Source organism: Gracilinanus agilis, chromosome 2, assembly GCF_016433145.1.
Source record: "Gracilinanus agilis isolate LMUSP501 chromosome 2, AgileGrace, whole genome shotgun sequence".
Taxonomy (NCBI): domain Eukaryota; kingdom Metazoa; phylum Chordata; class Mammalia; order Didelphimorphia; family Didelphidae; genus Gracilinanus; species Gracilinanus agilis.
The window spans coordinates 442,024,942-442,045,298 of NC_058131.1; the positions used below are offsets into that span (position 1 = coordinate 442,024,942).

Sequence of the window (20,357 nt, forward strand, 5' to 3'; positions counted from 1 at the left end):
CTACTCTTCCCTCTCCGGGTTGATTACACTAAGAGTAAGGTTTGATTATTACCTCTTAATGCTCTCTTCCTCTCCTTCTTCTAATAGTATTTGTCCCCTCTCCCTCCCATGCCCTCTTTGTGTGTAATAGAATATTCTATTTTCTTATTCACTCAAGTTTCTCTTGGTGTCCCCTGCTATTTACCCCCTCTTTCCCATCCCCCACGCCATCTTACATTATTTAGTGTTCCACCCTCACCCTGTGAATTATTCTTCTGATTACTATAATAGTGAATATTATAATAGTGAATAGAGTTCACTACAGAGAATTAAACATAACATTTCTCTACATAGGAATACAGATAATTAGATCTCACTGAGGCCCTTAAAAAGGCAAATTTAAAAATTATAAATTTTCTTTCTTTCCCCTCTGTATCTTATTTACCTTTTCAGGTTTCTCTCGATTTTTGTGGTTCGATATCAAACTTTCCATTTAGCCCTGGTCTTTTCTGTGCAAATACCTGGAATTCTTCAATTTTGTTGAATGCCCATACTTTCCACTGGAAATATATAGTCAGTTTTGATGGGTAGTTGATCCATGGTTGCAGGCCCAGCTCTCTTGCCTGTCTGAATATTGTATTCCAAGCCTTACGGTCTTTTAGCATGGAGGCTGCCAGATCCTGTGTGATCCTGATTGGTGCTCCTTGATATTTGAATTGTCTCTTTCTGGCTTCTTGTAAGATTTTTTTCTTTTGCTTGAAAGCTTTTGAATTTGGCAATAATATTTCTAACCGATTTCTTCTCTGGGTCGAATGTAGTGGGTGTTCTATGAATCCTTTCGATGTCTATATTGCCCTCTTGTTGTAGGACTTCAGGGCAATTTTGCTGAATAATTTCTTTTAGTACGGAGTCCAGGTTTCTATTAATTTCTGGTTTTTCTGGAAGACCAATTATTCACAAATTGTCTCTTCTAGACCGGTTTTCTTGGTCTGTCACTCTCTCATTGAGATATTTCATGTTTCCTTCTATTTTTTCAGTCTTTTGACTTTGTTTTATTTGTTCTTGTTGTCTTAAGAGATCATTGCCTTCCAATTGCTCAATTCTAGCCTTTAGGGATTGATTTTCGGCTATAATCTTTCGGTTTTCGGCCATAATCTTCTGGTTTTCGGCCATAATCTTCTGGTATTCCTTTTCAATCTGGTCATTTCTGGTGTTCAATTGCAAGATTTTACCTTTTAAACAGTTATGTTCTTGCCAGATCTCTTCCATTTTCCTCAAAATCTCAGTTTTGAACTCTTCCATAGCTTGTGAGGAGTTTTCCTTATTTGAGGAGGGTCCGGATGCTTGTTTGCTCTCCTCCTCTGTTTGCTCGGTTGTCTGGATTTTCTCTGTGTAAAAGTTGTCGAGTGTTAAAGGCTTCTTTTTCTTGTTGTTATTCTTTCTCTTCTGAGTTTCCTGAGTCTGGGTAGCCATCATTAGCCCAGCAGCTTCTCAGGTTTATCCTCGCGCTCAGTGTCTGTCCGCGGTCAAGCCCCCTGGTGGATCCCCTTGCTTGATCCTCTGCAGGAGGTTCCTTTACAAGTCTCAGGGCGCTGCTTCCACAGTCGTATACCCGTCTGCACTGGTTCCCCACTCAGGTTTTCAGAGCTTTAGTTCCTGGCTGTGTCTGCCTCCACCCACGCCTCCGCCCGTGCCTGTACTCTGCTCAGCCTGCGCTCTGCGCCCAGCGTCCGCTCTCTGCTCCGGCGCTCAGATTTCGCTTGCGTTCTTTGGCTTACTGGGGTCTTAAATCTTGCTGCTCTCAGGAACAGGCCGCAGAGCTGCCAATGACTCGATGGGTGCCCCAAACTTGCTCTATTTCTTTTTAGCTGGCTTCAGAGCTCTAGATCTTGTGTGTGGAGGGGGTGGGGGTGGGGCGGTTGCTCAGCCCGCGATTTAGTGAGAGCCCTTTATAGCCTGGAAATGTCTCGATTCCACGTACCTTCCACGCTGTGCCCTGTTGTGGGGTTCCTCCGTTCGTCTGGACTTGTTTTTATGTCCCCTTGAGGAGTTTTGTGTGTTTCGGTCAGGAGAGGTTAAGAGCTGCTTCTTACTCTGCCGCCATCTTAACCCGGAACTCTCTCCTAAATATCCATTTTTTTCCTTACATTATACTTTATTTTTCTGGTAGGTGGTTCTTGGTTGTAATGAGTGAAAAATGGAGGATGAGGATGGGAGAAAAGAAGGGAATATAAGGTAGGGAATAGGAAGGGAAGGAACATAGCCGGGGTAGACCCCCAGCCCTGGTGGGAAATTTACCTGAGCCCTTCGGAGCTCAATAAAATTGGGCTACACTTTAGGGATAGAATAGCTAGGTTTATTTAGGTTAAGAAAAGTTAGGTAGGGCAAAAAGGCTCTCCTCCGTTGGGGGAAGAAGGCATCAAAGCCACTCTCTCTCTCTTCTTATATACTTTCCTCAGACACCTCCCACAAAGGAAATGGTATGTCTCTGAGGAAGTTACAGTAGAGAGTCCTGGAAGATGTAGTCTCCCAAGGTCCTGGCCATTCCAAAATGCACATTCCCTCCTGTGATCCTTTGGGAGACCAGTCTCCCCAATGGATCATAACAAACACAAATACATTTACAATCACAATAAATACAATACAATACAAATACAATCACAAAACAAAACAATGCAAGGGGGAAATGGCAACAATTTTTTACAACAAAAATTTTTTACAAAAAAAATTCAAGGGGTCATCCCCTTTTTTCACAACAAAATATATATACATATAAAACAAATGCCTCTGAACAAACAAATGAACTTACCAAAACAAATGCATTTTAACCAGATAAATGAATTTTAACCCCTCAAAGTTAAATTTTGTGCATCTGGTTTTTCTCAGGATCTCCCGGATTAGCATGCGATCTCCATGAGCATCTCCATCTGGATTCCAGGAGGCAGTAAACTTCTTTCACTGAAATAACCTAGACTTTTCATGTAAAATAAAAACACATTCCCCCATGAAGAGGATAGAAAGAAACATTGAAATCGCACAGGGAAAATATGGCATGGTATGGGGCATATGAACCACTGCCAATTAAAATCATAAGAAAAAATAGCACAAAAAAGTCAAATGACAATTGGATGAAAATTCTAAACATCCAATCCTAAATTTTATATGGAAAAAATTCTAAATAAAAAAAATCACAATAGGTCTTTGAATAATACCCAATTAAAGTAATCCACGTCTGACAGCATGCATTTACCCACTCAGCAGCCAGGACCATAGTCAACTACCATAGTAAGAAAATTAGGAGAAAGGGACTAGATTTTTATGTTTTGGTCTGATATTACATCATTTCTTCTTTCATTGTTTCTTCTCAGAGATAGAATAAGGAGCCAGAACAGCCAATTGTTAGGTACTTGACATAAATTTCACAAACAGTATGGTACAAGGAGTTCTGAGTCTTAACATATGTTAAACTCCGCAACCTTGAGTTTCACATTAGGTTCGAGTCCTTTTTTATTGGCATAGATGTCTTAGCAAGTCTCAGCAATCCTAGCAGGATTGGTTTCTCTTTTTGACTTGTGTGCTCCTTTGACATCATTCAGGTTAATACATGCTACTTTAGCACTTTGTGTAGATGAGGTCTGTGTTGTTCTGTATCCTTGTAAATTAACGATAGTTCTATTATGACAATCTTGCCCTCGATCTTTTCACATTTTTGTAGTATTTAGGCTGTTATTTTCCTATATGCACAATACAAATAGTTGTAATACAAAATAATACCTTCATTAAAAGTACCAAATTATTATTTGCAGGTAGGAAAAATTAAGCATTGAATGAGGAAGATCAAAGATAGCTTCATAACAGACTCAGTATTTGAATTGGGACTATAGTCGTTATAATTGTTGGGTTTTTTCCTCATCTATTTATTTAGGGGATATAGATCCCTTGGTGACAAATCCTTGCTATGATGGGAGTCACACATGTGATGTAACAGCCCAGTGTCTGGTGCGAACAGGACTAGCCTATTCATGTGAATGTGCAGCTGGCTACCAAGGAGATGGAAGAAATTGTTTTGGTAAGGAATTCTTCATCTGCTCATTCGGCTTTGTATTTTATAGAAGCAAACACATTATATTCTCCTTTGTTCAACAAAAGCAACAGTCCTGTGTGGTCCTGTGCTGTTGATGCCAAGAACAATTCTTTTAAGGAACAAAGTATTCTGTGGACAAAATTTAAGTGAAAAGTTTTTGGAGATTATTTTTGGCTGGTTACTATGAAAATAGAACATCTGTTATTCATTGTGATTTCCAAATAATTTGAGTCTAAAGTGATATATTTTTGAAAGTATTTTGTTTGGATGTATATCTAAACCTCTCTAGGCTGACCAACAAAAATAATTTTCAACCTTTCTTCACATTCATACACATTTATGTCCATTTGTTACATTCTAATAACTATAGTCCAAATCCTATTCATTTAAAAAATTAAAATCTATACATATGTGCTGTGTATTTCTGGCATGCTACATAGTATTTTTAAAATGTAAAATTGTAAAAGAATTTCTAGCATAATGATACTTGTGAACGTGAAGGAAGATACAAGGATACAAGAAATTTAATTTATTTTTAAAATACTTTTATGTCAAATTATTTATATTATTCTTGAAAAATTCACCATTTCTAATCTTTATAAATAATTTATATTTTCTGAGATTATTTATTTAATTAAAACTATTAATTAAATGCCTACAGTTAAAGATTCTATTAATAAAATCATATTGAGTTAAAATAGTTTTTCTTTGAATTTCAACTTAACTGAATTTTTCTCTCTTTGTTTTATTTAGATATAAATGAATGTGCAACAGATTCCCAACTATGTGGCCACAATTCTGCATGTGTCAACTTGCCAGGAAGCTACAGGTGTGAGTGCCAGATTGGTTATGAATTTGCAGATGATAAACACACTTGTATCTGTAAGTCCATAATAATTTTTTATTTTAGTCTGGTTTTTTCCAAAGATAATGATTGACTTTGGTTTTAAATTATTTTCTCCATAACAATTAACTCTATAGAGCTCTGAAATACATTTGTGCAATTTACATTAGAATTACTCAAAATTATGTTTACACTCCAATATTATAATTTTTCTAGGTAGATGCTTTAAAACTGAATTCTTGAAGGAAAATAATTTATTTAACAAGATGCTATAGTTATCTTGGTCATTTGACACAACCATATTACCTGAATCTATAGAAACTTTTTTCTAATGGATAACCAGAGCTATTGATGAAAATTAAGACTTCCTCAAATATGGGGCAGCACAGTGGATAGAGTGCTAGATCTGGAGTCAGGAGGACCTGACTTCAAATCTGGCCTCAGATGCTTCTTAGCTGTATGACCCTGGGCGAGTCATTTAACCCCAATTGCTTAGCCCTTAAACTGCTCTTCTGTCTTAGAATACTTGTATTCATTCTAAGACAGAAGGGTTTCACAAAATAACAAAAAAAGAATAACTCAAATGTAAATGAAGATAAGCTCATGACTATAAATATACTTTTCCATTTATCTGTCCAAAGATCTTAATTTGTTTTAGATATACCCTTATTATAGTTCCAAGAGAGAAGTTCCATAGAGAAGGAATAGCATTAAAACAGAAACTAGGTGGTTTTAGTGCATTTTGGGGGGTAATGTTAGAATTAGCAGAAATTTGTGATACAAAATTTTCTTATTTTTAAAAATTAAGCAATTATGGCCTTAGTTAAACCTTAATTTTATCTGAAGATATTTGCTAAAGGCAATTAGGTGGTGGAGTAGAGACCTGAATTCAAATCAGTCTTTAGACAGTTACTACCTGGTTGACCCTGGGAAAATCATTTAATTTCTGTCTGCCTCTGTTTCCTCATCTATAAAATATGGATAAAAAAGTACCTATCTCCCAGAGTTGTTGTGAAGATCAAATGAGATAATATTTGTGAAATTCTTAGACTACTAGGTGCTTAAAGAGTCAGAAGTACTTCACAGACTGATAGAAATGAATCAAGAAAAATAGAAATATTCAATGTTAGACTATCAGAAGTGCCTACTGAAATTTGTTATCTTTTTCATTTCTTAGTAATTGCTCCACCATCCAATCCTTGTGAAGAAGGCAGTCATACATGTGCTCCTGTGGAAAGTGCCCAGTGTATTTACCATGGAGGCCGCTCTTACAGTTGTGTTTGCCTTCCTGGTTATGTTGGTAATGGGTATGAATGTACTGGTAAGCACAGCAATTCAACCCTACCCTGAAAAAGTTTATCTAAATTCACATGTGATTTCTACATGCTCATTTCTTTTCTCTTTGCTTGTACAAATTTTTGTCATAGAAAAGGATCTCATTTGATTAGGATTTTTAAAAAATTATAATTGCTATAAGCAGAATAGGAATAAAAGATAAGTTAAGAGGCAGAGATTAAGAGGTTTTCAATAATCCACTGTTTAGGTTAAATTGAAGTTCTTGGTGCATAATTTTTAAAAGTTATGTTTTACATTTGACATGTGGATTTTTTGTTAGCATTCACAAGTGGCAAATAAAACACTCAAACTCTTGAAGTGTTTAGAAATTTGCCATATTCTCTAGTTCATGAGACCTTCTTTCACCCTCTTCTTCATGTTTTAGGACTACAATTCTATTTTCTAGTTGTAGATAGATAAATAAATAAAGTTAAAGCTCGATAGTTATGTCTATCTATTTTCTACCCCAATAAAGAAGAATTAGACTTACAACTATACATATGTACATACTAAAGTTTACACATTAATAGAATAAATATCATACTCAAATGAAAAGGCAGACCTGAGTTAATTGACCAAAACGTTTATCCTAAGAATATAAACAGATATCATATTTCTTAGATATATATTTAATATATTTTATTACATCAATTAAACAAGAACCCTAGGCTAACTGCTTGTGTTCAAGTCTGCTAGGAAAAAATACATTTCCCAAAGATATTGGTAAAATTCTTTAAAATCAATATGTAGAATGTATAGCTTTTGATGGATTTATCAGGTCTAAGTTCTCACTCAGCTGACATAAGTATGAAGTCTATATTAATGTTATTCTATTTTAAACTTATGCTCCAATGTGGAAATGGAATCAAACCCAATTTCAGGATAACTGCTGGTAAAGTGAATAGACACAGAAATGAGAGCTTAGCAATGAAAAAAAGATGGGGAAAAGCTATACAGGGATTTAAGTAAAAACTGGTCTGGAATAGGAAGTGGTCTATTTTGGGAACTTAAATCTAAAAGGTTTGAAGCACAATTTTTCTTTCTTTTCTTATATCACTGAGTGTGGGAGTTATGTATACCAGACATCTTGCACTAAAGCCTACTTCACTTCTAAACCTTTGATTGTGTTTAACAGCAAATCTAAACAACACTTCTATGGGGCTCTAAATAATTTATTGATATCTTTTATGTTTAAATCACCTACATTTCTCAACATATTCCTTTCCCCTTACCTTTCTAATGAGCTATCCTATTTTTGCAAGAGAAATTCTGATAAAATTCTGAGCACAATCCCTTTATTAGCAAGGCTAACAATTGATAATAAATAGGGTCATTGGCTTCTCAATGACCAAAGACCCCCGGTGAGAGCTGGCAAGGTCTTTTATAGTGATTTACAAGATGATAGGGCAAAAATTATAGCAATAGAATGTATATTATTTCTAATGTGAGATGGGTTGACTCCAAAACAAATCAAGTAACAATTCATCCTTTGGTCTTTGAGATCACTTGTGACTGATACATTGATATAGTCTGTTAGAAGGAGTCACCTTTGGTAAGTAGGCCATATAGAGATAGTGGTGCATGGAGAAGGAAGGAAAGGAAAGGGTAAATATTAAATCTCCTTCCTGGTTGGAAAAAGAGGTTAGAACATGGAGGGATTTAAATTCCCTATAAGCAGAGGAATGACATGCACATGATAAGTCCCTGAACTAGGATGGTGGTAGAACAAGTTGAGAGCACATAAAATTGACAGGACTTAACAACTTTAGAGTGTGAAATGTCAGGGAAAGGGAGGAAGCAAAAATGCTTCCAAGATTTCAAGCTGAGTAAGTTCCATAAACAGAAATAGGAAAGTTGGTGGCAATAATTTAGTGGATAAAATAATAAATTAAGTTTTTAGAATTCATGTAAAAGTGATTCCTCAAATTGGTAGATTCATCCATTCTGCAAGTATCTTGTTTAGTAAACATCTTCTTTGTCTAAGGGATATTGTGGAATACAAAGATAAATAATAGAGGCCATTGACCTTAATAAAGTTATAGCCTAGTAGGAAATGTACAAGCAAGTAAGGAGCTAGTACTACACTACACAAGTAATATATGGTCATTGTTAGGATATAAATACAATCATGTGGAAGATTATGTCCTGGGGTGGGGGGGCAGGGAGTCCTTAAGGAAAGATTGCATTCGATTTGCATTCGATTTAGACTTTGAAAGAAGTATCGGTTGTCAAGGAGTAGACATTCTGTGTGTGGTGTGTGTGTGTGTGTGTGTGTGTGTGTGTGTGTGTGTGTGTGTGTGTTCAAAAAAATAAATCAGCATTAGGAAAAGTACAGAGGTAAAATTTACTTAAATATATTTGAAGAAAAGAAAATTGTAGAGTCTACATTTAGGGGAATAGTGGAAGATTAAAATGAAATAATAAACCAGTGCTAGAGCTTGGAAAGCCTTAAAAGTAGGTGAAGGGGTGAACTGATGTGGGAATCTATGAAAGATTTTTTTAAAAATCAGAATAGTGATGTGATCAGAATTTTATTTAAAGAGATGAATCCAAATTTGTACGTAATAGAGTAGATTGAAGGAGGCAGAGCAAGAAACAGAGAAACAAATTAGAAGGCACAGTAGTTTGGTGATTTTTTTTAAACCCTTACCTTCCATCTTAGAACCAATACTATGTATTGCTTCTAAGGCAGAAGAGTGGTAAGGGCTAGGCAATGGTGGTTAAGTGATTTGCCCAGGGTCACACAGCTAGGAAGTGCCTGAGGCTAGATTTGAACCTCCTGTCTCTAGGCCTGGCTCTTAATCCACTGAGCCACCCAGCTGCCCCAGTAGTTTGGTAAATTTTAACATGGTACATGGCAATTTTTCTACCCTCCCCATACACATTGACTCTTCCTCGGACACTAACCACTCAGTTCCTTAACCTATTCACTTCCCATGAGCTACTCCTCCATCACCCCTCAGCCATACTCAAAATAGTCACATCCTTGATTTTGCCATCACCCACAAAAGTACCACCTCTATATTCAAAAATTCCAAAATCTCCTTATCTGACTATAATCTTTTGATTTTCTTCTCTCCCTCTACCTTCCCTTATAAAATACCACTTTTTTTCTACAACATTACTTCCAATTTCTTGACTCTTCAATTATCTCTTAGACCATCTCCCATGAACTAGTCACTCTTTTCTTTTTTCCTTGCATTGACCAATCCAATTCTACATTAGCTTCTTTCTTTAATACCTAGCCTCCTCATTATTTCACTGATCATTCCATGCCAAGCCTCTCAATATTTGCCACCTTTGTTTCTGCATACATTGCTGAATGACAGTGCACAAAATAATGTAAACATCCTGACTGGGTACACTACAGATTTATGTTAAATAGTTTCAGTTGGGGCTTCACTGCTGCTAGGCAATACTGTACATGCCCTATCAACTCACCATTCCACTATCTATAGCAGCTCTGTCAAAACTTGTCATTCTTCTTCAGATTTATTTTATCTCTCCCTCATACCACCCTTTTAGCTCATATTTAACATGAGCTAAACCTCATGTTTAACAGAAGTTGAGGCCCTTTGCTGTGAGTTCACTCTCCTCTATTCTGCCACTCTCTTCCTTCACTCCTATCTTACATGAAGGCTTTATTTCGTACTAAGTCTAACTCTACTACTTGTTTCACTGATCCTCTGTCATCTCGTCTCCTGCAATAAATTTCTCCTGTCATTCCCACTCTGTCACTTCTTTTCAATCTTTCCCTGTATACTGGTTCATACACTATTGCATACAATCACTCCCTTGTCTCTTCTGTCCTTAAAAAAAGTCTCACTTGATCTTTCCATTACTACTTACTATCATCCTATATCTGAGCTAATGTCCTTGAAAAAGCTATCTACAATAGATGCCTTTTCTTTCCTCTCTCACTGTCTTAATTCCTTTAATCCAGATTCTAGTCTTATCATTCCATGAAAACTACTCTCTCCAAAGTTACTAATGTTCTCTTAGTTGGCAAATCCAATGACCTTTTCTCAGCCAGTGTTCTCAGCCTCTCTGAAAGCTTTTTCAGTATACTTAAATTGGTTGTGAAGACTCTGAAGGAGAGACTGTTTTTTAGAAAAAAAAATATACATGCATTTGCTTTTCTCCCACTTCCACTCATCCTAACCCTAATAGAATAATAAATAAATGAAACTTCAAAAATATAGTCAAGTGACACAAATTCTTTCATTGGTCATATTCAAAATAATGTCTCATTCTATATTTTGAGTTCATTACCTCACTACCAGGATGTGATGGTGTTGAATATATTTAGTTCTCATGGTGTTTCATTACACTGATGAGAATGCTTAAGTCTTTCAAAATTGTTCTTTATTATGTTGTATAAATTCTTCTCCCAGTTCTGCTTACTTCACATAGCATCAGTTAATAGAAGTTTTCCAAGTTTCCTTTGAATAGAGTTCTAAAAGGGGTCTCAGCATAATTTTTCTCTTTTGAACTTCTCTAGAACTCTTCCAGAAAAGGCTATAGGTACAAGGTCTCTGAGGTACTTTTGAGCACTAAAATGATCAGACAAACATTTGTGCAATGAAGTCTTGATTTATTCTTCTCTCTTTCCCCCTTCCTATTCCTGACATATGCAGATATTGATGAATGTATAGAAGAAAGATGTCACCCTGCTGCTACCTGCCATAATATCCCTGGCTCCTTCTCTTGCCACTGCCAACCTGGCTATAATGGGGATGGATTTCAGTGTTATCTTGGTAAGACTTTAGGGTCTAGAGCAGCTTTGGAGTATTAAACTTAGAGTTTCTTTTAAACTACTATAGACATTCTTAATAAAAACCTAATATCTTAACTTGAAGATTATATAAAACCCATAGATGTTTTAAGTTTTCTGTTTTATATATATAATTTTGTTTTATAAATGTTTTATTGAATTGAAAATATATGTATTCTATTGCCATAATTTTGTGATTTTATAGACTGCTTTCTCCTTAAATTAGCTTCTAATCTAACTCTAATGTCAAAATCTCTTTAATAATGGCTTATATCAAGTTAGCAAGTAGTCTATCATCAACAAGCATTTACTCTATGTCGACTAGTTCCAATCATTGTCCAAACACTCCAGGAGCTTATATTAAATCAGAATAAATAATATGTACACATGTATATGTTTTATTAAAATGCAAGATGGTTTGTAGGCACTAACAGCTAGATTTAACAGGAAGGACATTGTGTAGGTGGTAGCATTTGAGCTGAGTTTTAAAGGAAATTGGGGCTTCTAAGAGGCATAAGTAAAGGACTGCATTCCAGAAAAGGATATAGGCAGTGTTTATACCATATATGTGAGGAAGAGGAAGAAATTGATCAGTAAACATTTATTAAACATTATTAAATCATGTATCACACTATGCTGAATTCTAGGAATACAAAAAGAGATAAAAGACATGTTGACCACAAACTAATAAGGGAAACAAGCAAGCCAGTATATACAAAGAAACAATATATAGCATAAATAGGAAATATTTAAAGAGATGGAGGTGCCTCCAGGTGGTCCTGGAGTCAGGAAGACTTGGATTCAAATCCAGCCTCAGACTCTTATTAGCTCTGTATTCTAGAGTAAGTCATTTAACCCTACTAGTCTCATTTCCTCATCTGTAAATGAGCTAGAGTAAGTAGGAATGGAAGGATAATTAAAGGATTTTTTTTAGAATAAGGGGAGGCATAGGCATGTTTGAGGCAGTAGGGCATGAACCAGTAGACAAATAGGGCATGAGCGAGTACACAAAGAGAGATGTGAAAAGAAGTGATAGTAGGCATGACAGAGGGAGCAACATGTTGGAGGAGAAGGGAATGGGAAAGGATCACTTGAGCAAGAAGAGAGGTTTGATTTGGTAAGTAGTAAAGCCATCTCATGATGAGAGACAGGGATGAAGGAAGAGAGAGTGGCAAAAGATAATATGAGAGAAGGAATGGAAGAGAAAAGGAAACAGAACAAATGGTTTCAATTTTTTCTGTTAAATAGGAAGCAAGTTTCTTAGATTTGATGAACAAGAACAAAGTTTGGAACAGTTGGGATACTGAGTTGATAAACCATGCATAATAGATTGCCTAGAAGAAGTGAACTCCTGGTTGAGGTTGTGTAACATCAGTTTGTGTTGGACTTAGTCAGAATGGCTGTGTGATTTTCACTACATTTATTCAGCAGGACATGTTTAGGAATTGAAGGTGGTGAATGATGGGAGTATTTCAAGGCTGAAACTTAGCAGGGAACAACTGTTGAATTGATAAGGGGTCTAGGGATTCTAGAGACGAGAACAATGTGGAGTTAAATTGGTTCACCAATGAGTCAAGATGGGAAAAAGAGAATGACTAGCACAGGACAGATGGCCTGAGAGAAAATTAAGGGGTAAAGGGATTGGAGGTCATAGACAAAGAGTGGGGTTTTGTAATGGAAGGCAGAGAGAGAGATGAAAAGTCAAGTGATAATGGCTAGGAAAGGGGAATTTAGAATTTTATAATTTATTTAGAATTTTATAATATGGAAAAAAATTAGAATATGGAAGTGGTAATTGAAATATCAAGGATATGGCCAACCTTGTTTGTGGCTGAAGTGAGAAGGATGAATAGGTCATAGGACATGAATAGGTTGAGGAAGTGAGTGATTAGTGCATTTGAGAGAAATATGCAAATTGAAGTCCATAAGTATGAGGACAGGAGTTAGAGAAGAGAGAAAAATTGAGGGCCATTCTTGAATTCTTTGAGGAGTGAAAGAGAGTGACCTACAGTGTCTCTGGCTATCCTACATTTCTGGAAAGTTCTCCATCCACTTTGGCTGCTGACCTCCTTATATTCCTTTATATCTCAAATAAAATCTGCCTTCTACAGGAAATCTTCCCTAACCCTCTTAATTCAGTCCTTTACCTCTTTTAATATAGCTTATTTTGTATATATTTTAATGTTGTTTCCTCTATTAGACTGTAAGTTTCTTGAAAGCAGAAACTGTCTTTTGCTTCTTTTTATATACCTAGTGTCTGGCATTTAGTAGGGACTTAATAAATGGTTGTCTGATTGATTAGTTGATCTTAAGGCCCCAAGGATTTTGAATAACATGAACCTCAAGGGAAGAAAATCTTAACAACTTAAAAAGTGTTGTAAAGTGGAATTATAGGGAGGGTTACAATGGAACCCTAAGAAAGAGGATCAGTTGAAGACTGTTGGAACCAGGAGGATAAAAGGAGAAAACCCCCCAAGCAAGGGGATTTGGTTTTGGGAGCAGTGAAGGAGAAGGAGGTGAAAGTCTGCAGCTCCTAGTTCAAGCCTGCTCAAACCCCTTGCTATCCCTGCAGCCATATTTGATTCCAGTCGAGTCTGATTCTACACCATATATTCAACTGAGAGATTCAGAGACTCTTATAAGAGCCTGTCTTTCTACAACTGATTGCCCTCATCTTTCCACTACAATTATCCTCCTAGTGACTTCTAATCTACTTTAAGATAGTTAGAAATAAGGGGTTCAGTGGGAAGGGAGAAAGAGAAATTCAGTTTGGAGTTTGGTCTGGCTGGGTCATGGACTCTCAGGGTTTCAACAAAGAAACAACAAACCATTTCTATTCACCCTCCTTCCTCAACCACATGGTCTTTCTCTTTGATCAATACTGTTATTAAAAGACATTCAGATAGCATTTCTAGTCTATTTAGCCAAGTTATCAAGGAGTGAACAAGCCTGCTGCCTACCTGTGGGTGATCTACCATTTTTCAACTGATTTACAGTTGAAGGAGAGGGGGTTGGTGTGGAGGAGGTTTCTCTGGCTAACTATGGCTAGCAACTTCATAAAGAGATAAGTACCTCAATCAACAGAGAAATTCTTCCTCCTTCAAGTAGGGTAGTTTAAGGAGGGGGGTTTCAGATAGTTGGGGTATATTCTGATAACCCCCTGAACATTGACTAAGGGCCAACACTGCTCTCACACCACCCCCTCCTTGAAGGTTCCCCAATATGGATATGCAGGGGATGAAAGGTTAGATGGAGATATTGTCTATTAAAGGAGCCCCAAGGGACCCCCATCAATTGCTCAGAGCTGGGGTGTCTTGACACAAGCCTCCCCACTTCCCAATGCTGAAAGCTGTTTAAAATGGAGAGCTATCCTTCTTCCACCCTCAACCCCCAAGGAACAGTCTCCCTCCCAAATCAACTGTTCAGATCTGACTTGAATCTCTTAATAACGGTTTATTCATGAAACAGATAGATGGGGATTGACTGATATGGGTGCTGGGAAAAAGGGGTACAAGGGATCCCTGAATCCCTATTCAGTCCTTGACTGGGAAGGGTAATAGCAGAAAATACATCTGCATTCCTCAAATCCACCTTCTCTGACCTGAACCCCAAATAAGTATTCTCAAACCTAATATTATGGCTATCTATAGAGGACATTTGGTAAAATAAAGGTTCAAGCAAGTTTGTGGCCCACAGGGGCTAGTTCCCCCCACCAGAGATCAGGCTCCCTGGCCAAACTGAAGAACTGTAATATTATGTCTTCCAAGTTGTTCAGGAATGTTGAAGAATCAAGTAGACTAGTTGTAGTTGCTGAAGGTCTTTGGGAAACTCTTCAGATTTGGGTTTTGAGGGTACTTCAGGTCCCACAAAATCTCTACCTCCCACCTCCCTATCCCTCCAAAGCTAGAGAGAGAGAGTGTGTGTCCATTGGTTCCTTCCCACAAGTCTTAGCCCTCAGGCCAACTGTCATCCTTTCTGGGTCCTTCAGTATTCCATTTGTGAATTACAAAATGCAGGCTTGCTTCAAACTCTTACAGCAGCAGAAGTGAATCAAGTCACTCCATCTAGAGAAGCCATCATCAAATAACCCCCTAAGTAATTAGAGTTCCTGTGGTGACTTGAGAGGGATTTCACTTTGACTTTCCTCTCTCTCACCTATCCCCCAACTGAAGGAACCTCTTTTTACAGTGTCTGTAAAAGAAAGGAGTAATCTAACACACTGCTTGGGCCAAAGACCAAAGTACAAGTATACTTAAAAGGGTGACCAGGAAGATTGTGTCATCAGAAGAGAATCTAGGTTTTAATACCAGCAAGTTTGGCCTTTTGTGTCATTGGAAGATGCAGGTCAGTCATTTCATGACCAGCTTATATGTGAATTACTTAGCTTAATTAATAAAAATGAAAATTAAGTCCTGAGGTAAGAATATTTCAAAATATTAACAAAAATATGAGAATTGGCACCATGTCTTCTTACTAGAACAACTGTGCTATCAATGAAAAAGACTCTTTGTCCTTCAAAATAAATGTTTCTTAAGTAGACCTTCTATACCTTGGAGTCCTTCTCTGACTTCTCATTGTGGTTTAGAGATGAGCCTGAGTTCTCAAAGGCCAAATCTGTGAAACACAACTTCGGGCAGATGTGTTCTGTATTAGGCTTTAGCATTTTTCTGCGTGAGTCTATTTAAATATGGGAGAGAGTCACAACCACCAGTAGCCTTCATGCTATGTGGCCCTCTTGTACTTCTACAATGGTGACAGAGTGATAGAACAAGGAACAGATATTGTTAAGAAGCTCCACTTTTAGAACATTTATAAATGTTAATGTAGCTATTGATACTCTGAATTCAAGATTCAATGTTTCTATCTTCTAGAAAGGCTTCAAGTATTGACTCAACCCATGGACATGTGAAAGCCAGTTTAGTGAAATTTAGAGTAGTTTGTCATCAGAAGATTGGCCACTAGGCAGTGAAATTTGGTCAGAGCAATTCTTGAAGATGGACAATAGTGTGCGAAAGGATTGTAATCTTTGGGAGAGAAAATGCTGAAGTTGATGAAATCATACATATTTGAATTATGAAGATGAAATGAAGATAATCAATGGATCTGTTAAATTCAAGGTCAAACTGGATGTCCTGTGAATTTCTCAAACTCATGTCCAAAATTGAACTCATTATCTTTCTTTCCAAGCTTGACTCTCTTTTTAGCCTCCCCATTGCTTTTGAGGGTACCACTATCCTTGCAGTCATCCAAAATCACAAAATTGGTCTGATCTTCATTCCTCACTTGCATTCACCCCACATATCCAATCCGTTCCCAAGTTTTGCCATTCTGATTTTCATAAAATCACATGTATATGATTATATACGTGCATATGGGACATATACACACATATATATAATATAAAACCTATTTAGATTACACTTCTGGTCTAATGATTTTTCTACTTTCTTCAATTAAAAAAATTTTTTTTTTTAACTTTTACCTTCCATCTTGGAGTCAATACTGCGTATTGGTTCCAACGCAGAAGAGTGGTAAGGGTAGGCAATGGGAATCAAGTGACTTGCCCAGGGTCACACAGCTGGGAAGTATCTGAGGTCATATTTGAACCTAGGACCTCCCGTCTCTAGCTGCCCCCCTACTTTCTTCAATTTAAGTCCGAATTTTGCAATAAGAAACTCATGATCTGACCCATAGTCAGCTCCAACTTTGGCTGCAAAGTATATAATCAATCTGATTTTTATATTGATCATTATTATGTTGTAAGAAATGAGGAAATAGATGATTTTAAAAAGAAATGGAAAGATATATAAACTGATGTAAAGGGAAAGAAGCAGATTCGAGGAGACTAATTTATACTATATCAGTATTATAAAAATGAACAATTTGGCATTTTATAAGCTAATGAATAATGAGATTGGCAGAACCAAAAACACAATTTACAAAAAAAACAATAACAGAAAATCAAGACAACTTTGAAAGCAGTCAGAACTCTGATTAATATAATGACCATTCATGTGTAAAAGGGAAAAAGAGGTTTTGGTTGGATATTAATATTTAAAGGGGTGGTTGCCAAAAATTGAACAAATATTAATTCTAAAATGATTTTAGTAACTTATTTACAAAATATAAGAGAGAGAATGGAAGTAGAGAGATGAGAGTAAGAGGTAGAGTAAGAAGTCTAATTTAAAGGACTAGTCTATGTACTCAGTCCCTGGCTTTACTCTGGCAGGGCTCCAGAGGTCCCAGCCCCAGAACCTAAAAGTCAGTTAACAAGGGGTTTAGCCACAAGGGCTTCTCCCAATCAAGAGAGCCTCTGGGAGGCTGGTACCTCTGGGAGGCTAAGGTAGTCAGCCTTCTTCACTTGCCACATGTAGTTCTAAGGGAAAGGTTTAAGAACAGTCTCAACAAGTCCAAGGTCCCAGCCAGAGCTCCTTCAGGTTGAAGAGAGCTGAACTGACTCAACTCCAACTCAACTGCAAGTTGTCATTCTCTTTTAAAGGGCTTCTTTGTGTCACTTCCTGTGCCTTCCTCTTAGTTTATGTGTCCAATCACAACAGACGCTTTTCTAAGGACTGCTCAGGAGGCAGTCAGTAAATTTTGATTTGTCACTCACATGTGGGTCACAGATCTCCTAACCTGTGAATTAAGTGGTGATGTTCTCACCTTTAGTGATTAGATTAAGGATGGGCAGGGCAGATATAATCTCATTATCACACAAGATTCCAGAGGAACAATGCTGAAATATAATATCTCTTAGAGAGAAGTAATGGATTTAGGGTGAAGAATAAAACAGCTAGGTGGCAGAGAAGAAAGAGTACCAGGCCTGAAGTCAAGATGACTCATCTTCCCAAGTTCAAATCTGGCCTCAAACACTTACTAGCTATGTGACCTTAGACAACTCACTTAACCCTGTTTATCTCAGGTTCCTCATCTATAAAATGAGCTAGACATATAAATGGCAAAACTCTCCAGTATCTTTGCCAAAAAAATTTTAATGGGGTCATGAAAATTTGGACACAACTGAAGAATGATTGAACAAACAGATATATGTTTGTATACAAAAGTAACACATATATGTTATATATGTATATTATATTTATATAGTTGATCGACTGACAGGAGAATTCTGTTTGTCCGTATAGGAGGAGATGATTTTTTGACCTAGGATGAATTCTGTGTGAAGAGTACAGCCATGAGATATTGTTCTAATAGTGCCAACAATACTTAGTAACAGATTAGATATTTGTGATAAATGAGGCTAAGGAGTTGAAGATAACACCAAGGTTGCAAAACAAGATGATTAGAAGAATTGTGAAACCCTTAAAAGAAATAGAGAAGTCAGGAACAGGGTCAGGTTTGGCATGTATATATAGAATGTGTATTTATATATGCATATAATATATGTGATATATAATATACCATTTCTTACTCCCTATTACCTGATTCCTAATTTTCAACCCTGTCAATCCTCCTACCCCAAAGTTTTACTCTAACTCCACCTAGCCTTTCTACAGTGTGCCCTGGAATACCTGTTCTTTAGGCAACAAACATCTCTTCATCTTAAATATATTCCTCTCTGACTCCTTGCATGTACTGGATCTTATAAAAAACTGACTTCCCCCTGGTGAAACAGCCTCCCTTGCCATTCTTTCTAGTATTGGCTATACCTTTAACCATTCTCTTTGGCTCAGTGGTCAAGGGAAGAATTTGGAATACTCGCTCATTGCTCTCTATGGTCACTTCCAGGTTCTCTTCATCACTCAGTAACTTCTCTTCCTTTGTGGTTTATACTGTTAATATCTAGCACCCAATCAAAATTCTGGAAGTTGTTGTCTATAGACCTTGGATCATTCCTCTTCCCTCCTCAATATGTTTGATATCTGACATAATTTTTCTCTCCTTTCCAACTCCCTCCCTTCTTCACCCTCTACCTGCTCATCACTCTTGAGCATCACACCTCAGCCACAAATATGGTCATATGCTTGATCTTGCCATTACCCACAGATGTTCAAGAACTCTGGAATAACCATATCTGACCATAATCTATTGGTCTTTCATCTCTCCCTCTGCCTTCCCTTCCTACTCTCCATCCACATCATGTTCTCCAGACCCTCGACCCCTCAATTCTTTCCCAGTCCTCCTCATTTGCAATAGCCACTCTACTTTTCCCCCCATCTTAACTCCTTGATGAATCAGTCCAATGTACACTCTTCTTCTTTCTTCATTGCTTAGGATCCTTCTCATATCATACCCAACCAAGTTCAGTCTTTGATAAGTCAAGCATCACCTTTGCTCCTACACGTGTAGTGTTGAATGAAAGTGAAGAAAAATCACACATTCTAACTGGGTCCACTACAATTTTATGTTACATTGCCCCAACTGGGTAATGTTACACTGTTACAATGCAATCCTACTATAATTCTCTTATCAGTTCACTATCCAAATCTCCATAATGGCTCCTGAAAATCTTTTCATTCCTCCTCAAACTTCCCCCTCCCCTATTCTCTCAGCTGAGAACATTGACTTAAATTTTACAATAAAAATTGGATTTCATTCACTTTGAATGCCACTTCCCCCCTCTTCCTAATATTCAGGTGCCTTCTGCTTTATTCTGTGTTACAAAATGAATTGGCCTTAATCTTACCAAAGCTTATCCCTCTACTTGTTCTCCCTCCCTCCTGGCACATTTCCTACTAACTCTAAATATACTCATGTCTCTCTTTTCCTGAAAAAATTCTCATGGGATCCTTCCATGTTTCCTATTGTCCTATATCTCTTCTACACTTTGTAGCTAAACTCCTCAAAAAGCCATCTATAATAGATACCTCCACCTCTCTCTTCTCACTTTCTTCTTAACTTAACCTAACCTAACCTAACCTAACTTAACTTCTCCTTATAGTCTGGATTCTGACCTTATAATTGCACTAAAATGCCAAATCCAATGGTCTTTTCTCTTTGCTTACTCTCTTTAATACTCTCTCCTCTTGTGCAATTTGGAATTATGCCCAAAGGACTATAAAAGAATACATACTTTTTGATCCAGTTATACCATTACTAGGTATCCCAAAGAGATTTTTTAAAATGGGAAAGGACCTGTTTGCACAAAATTATTTATAGCAGCTCTTTTTGTGATGGCAAAGAATTGGAAATTAAGGTGATGTCCCTCAGTTGGGGAATGGCTGAACAGATTGTGGTATATGATGATGATGGAATACTGTTGTGCTAATAAGGAATGATGAACAGGATGATATCAGAAAGAACTGGAAACCTACATGAACTGATGCAGAGTGAAATAAGCAGGACCAGGAAAACAGTATACACAGTAACTGCAGTATTATGGA

General features: G+C 37.1%; 1 protein-coding gene across 1 annotated transcript in view; it reads left to right on the top strand.

Annotated features, from left to right (window-relative positions):
- NID2 (nidogen 2) overlaps positions 1-20,357 on the top strand; it is a 110,715-nt gene that overhangs the window by 65,283 nt on the left and 25,075 nt on the right. The window contains 4 exon segments of the mRNA XM_044659941.1: positions 3,905-4,048; positions 4,817-4,945; positions 6,085-6,228; positions 10,880-10,999. Coding sequence (XP_044515876.1) covers positions 3,905-4,048; positions 4,817-4,945; positions 6,085-6,228; positions 10,880-10,999 — 537 coding nt within the window.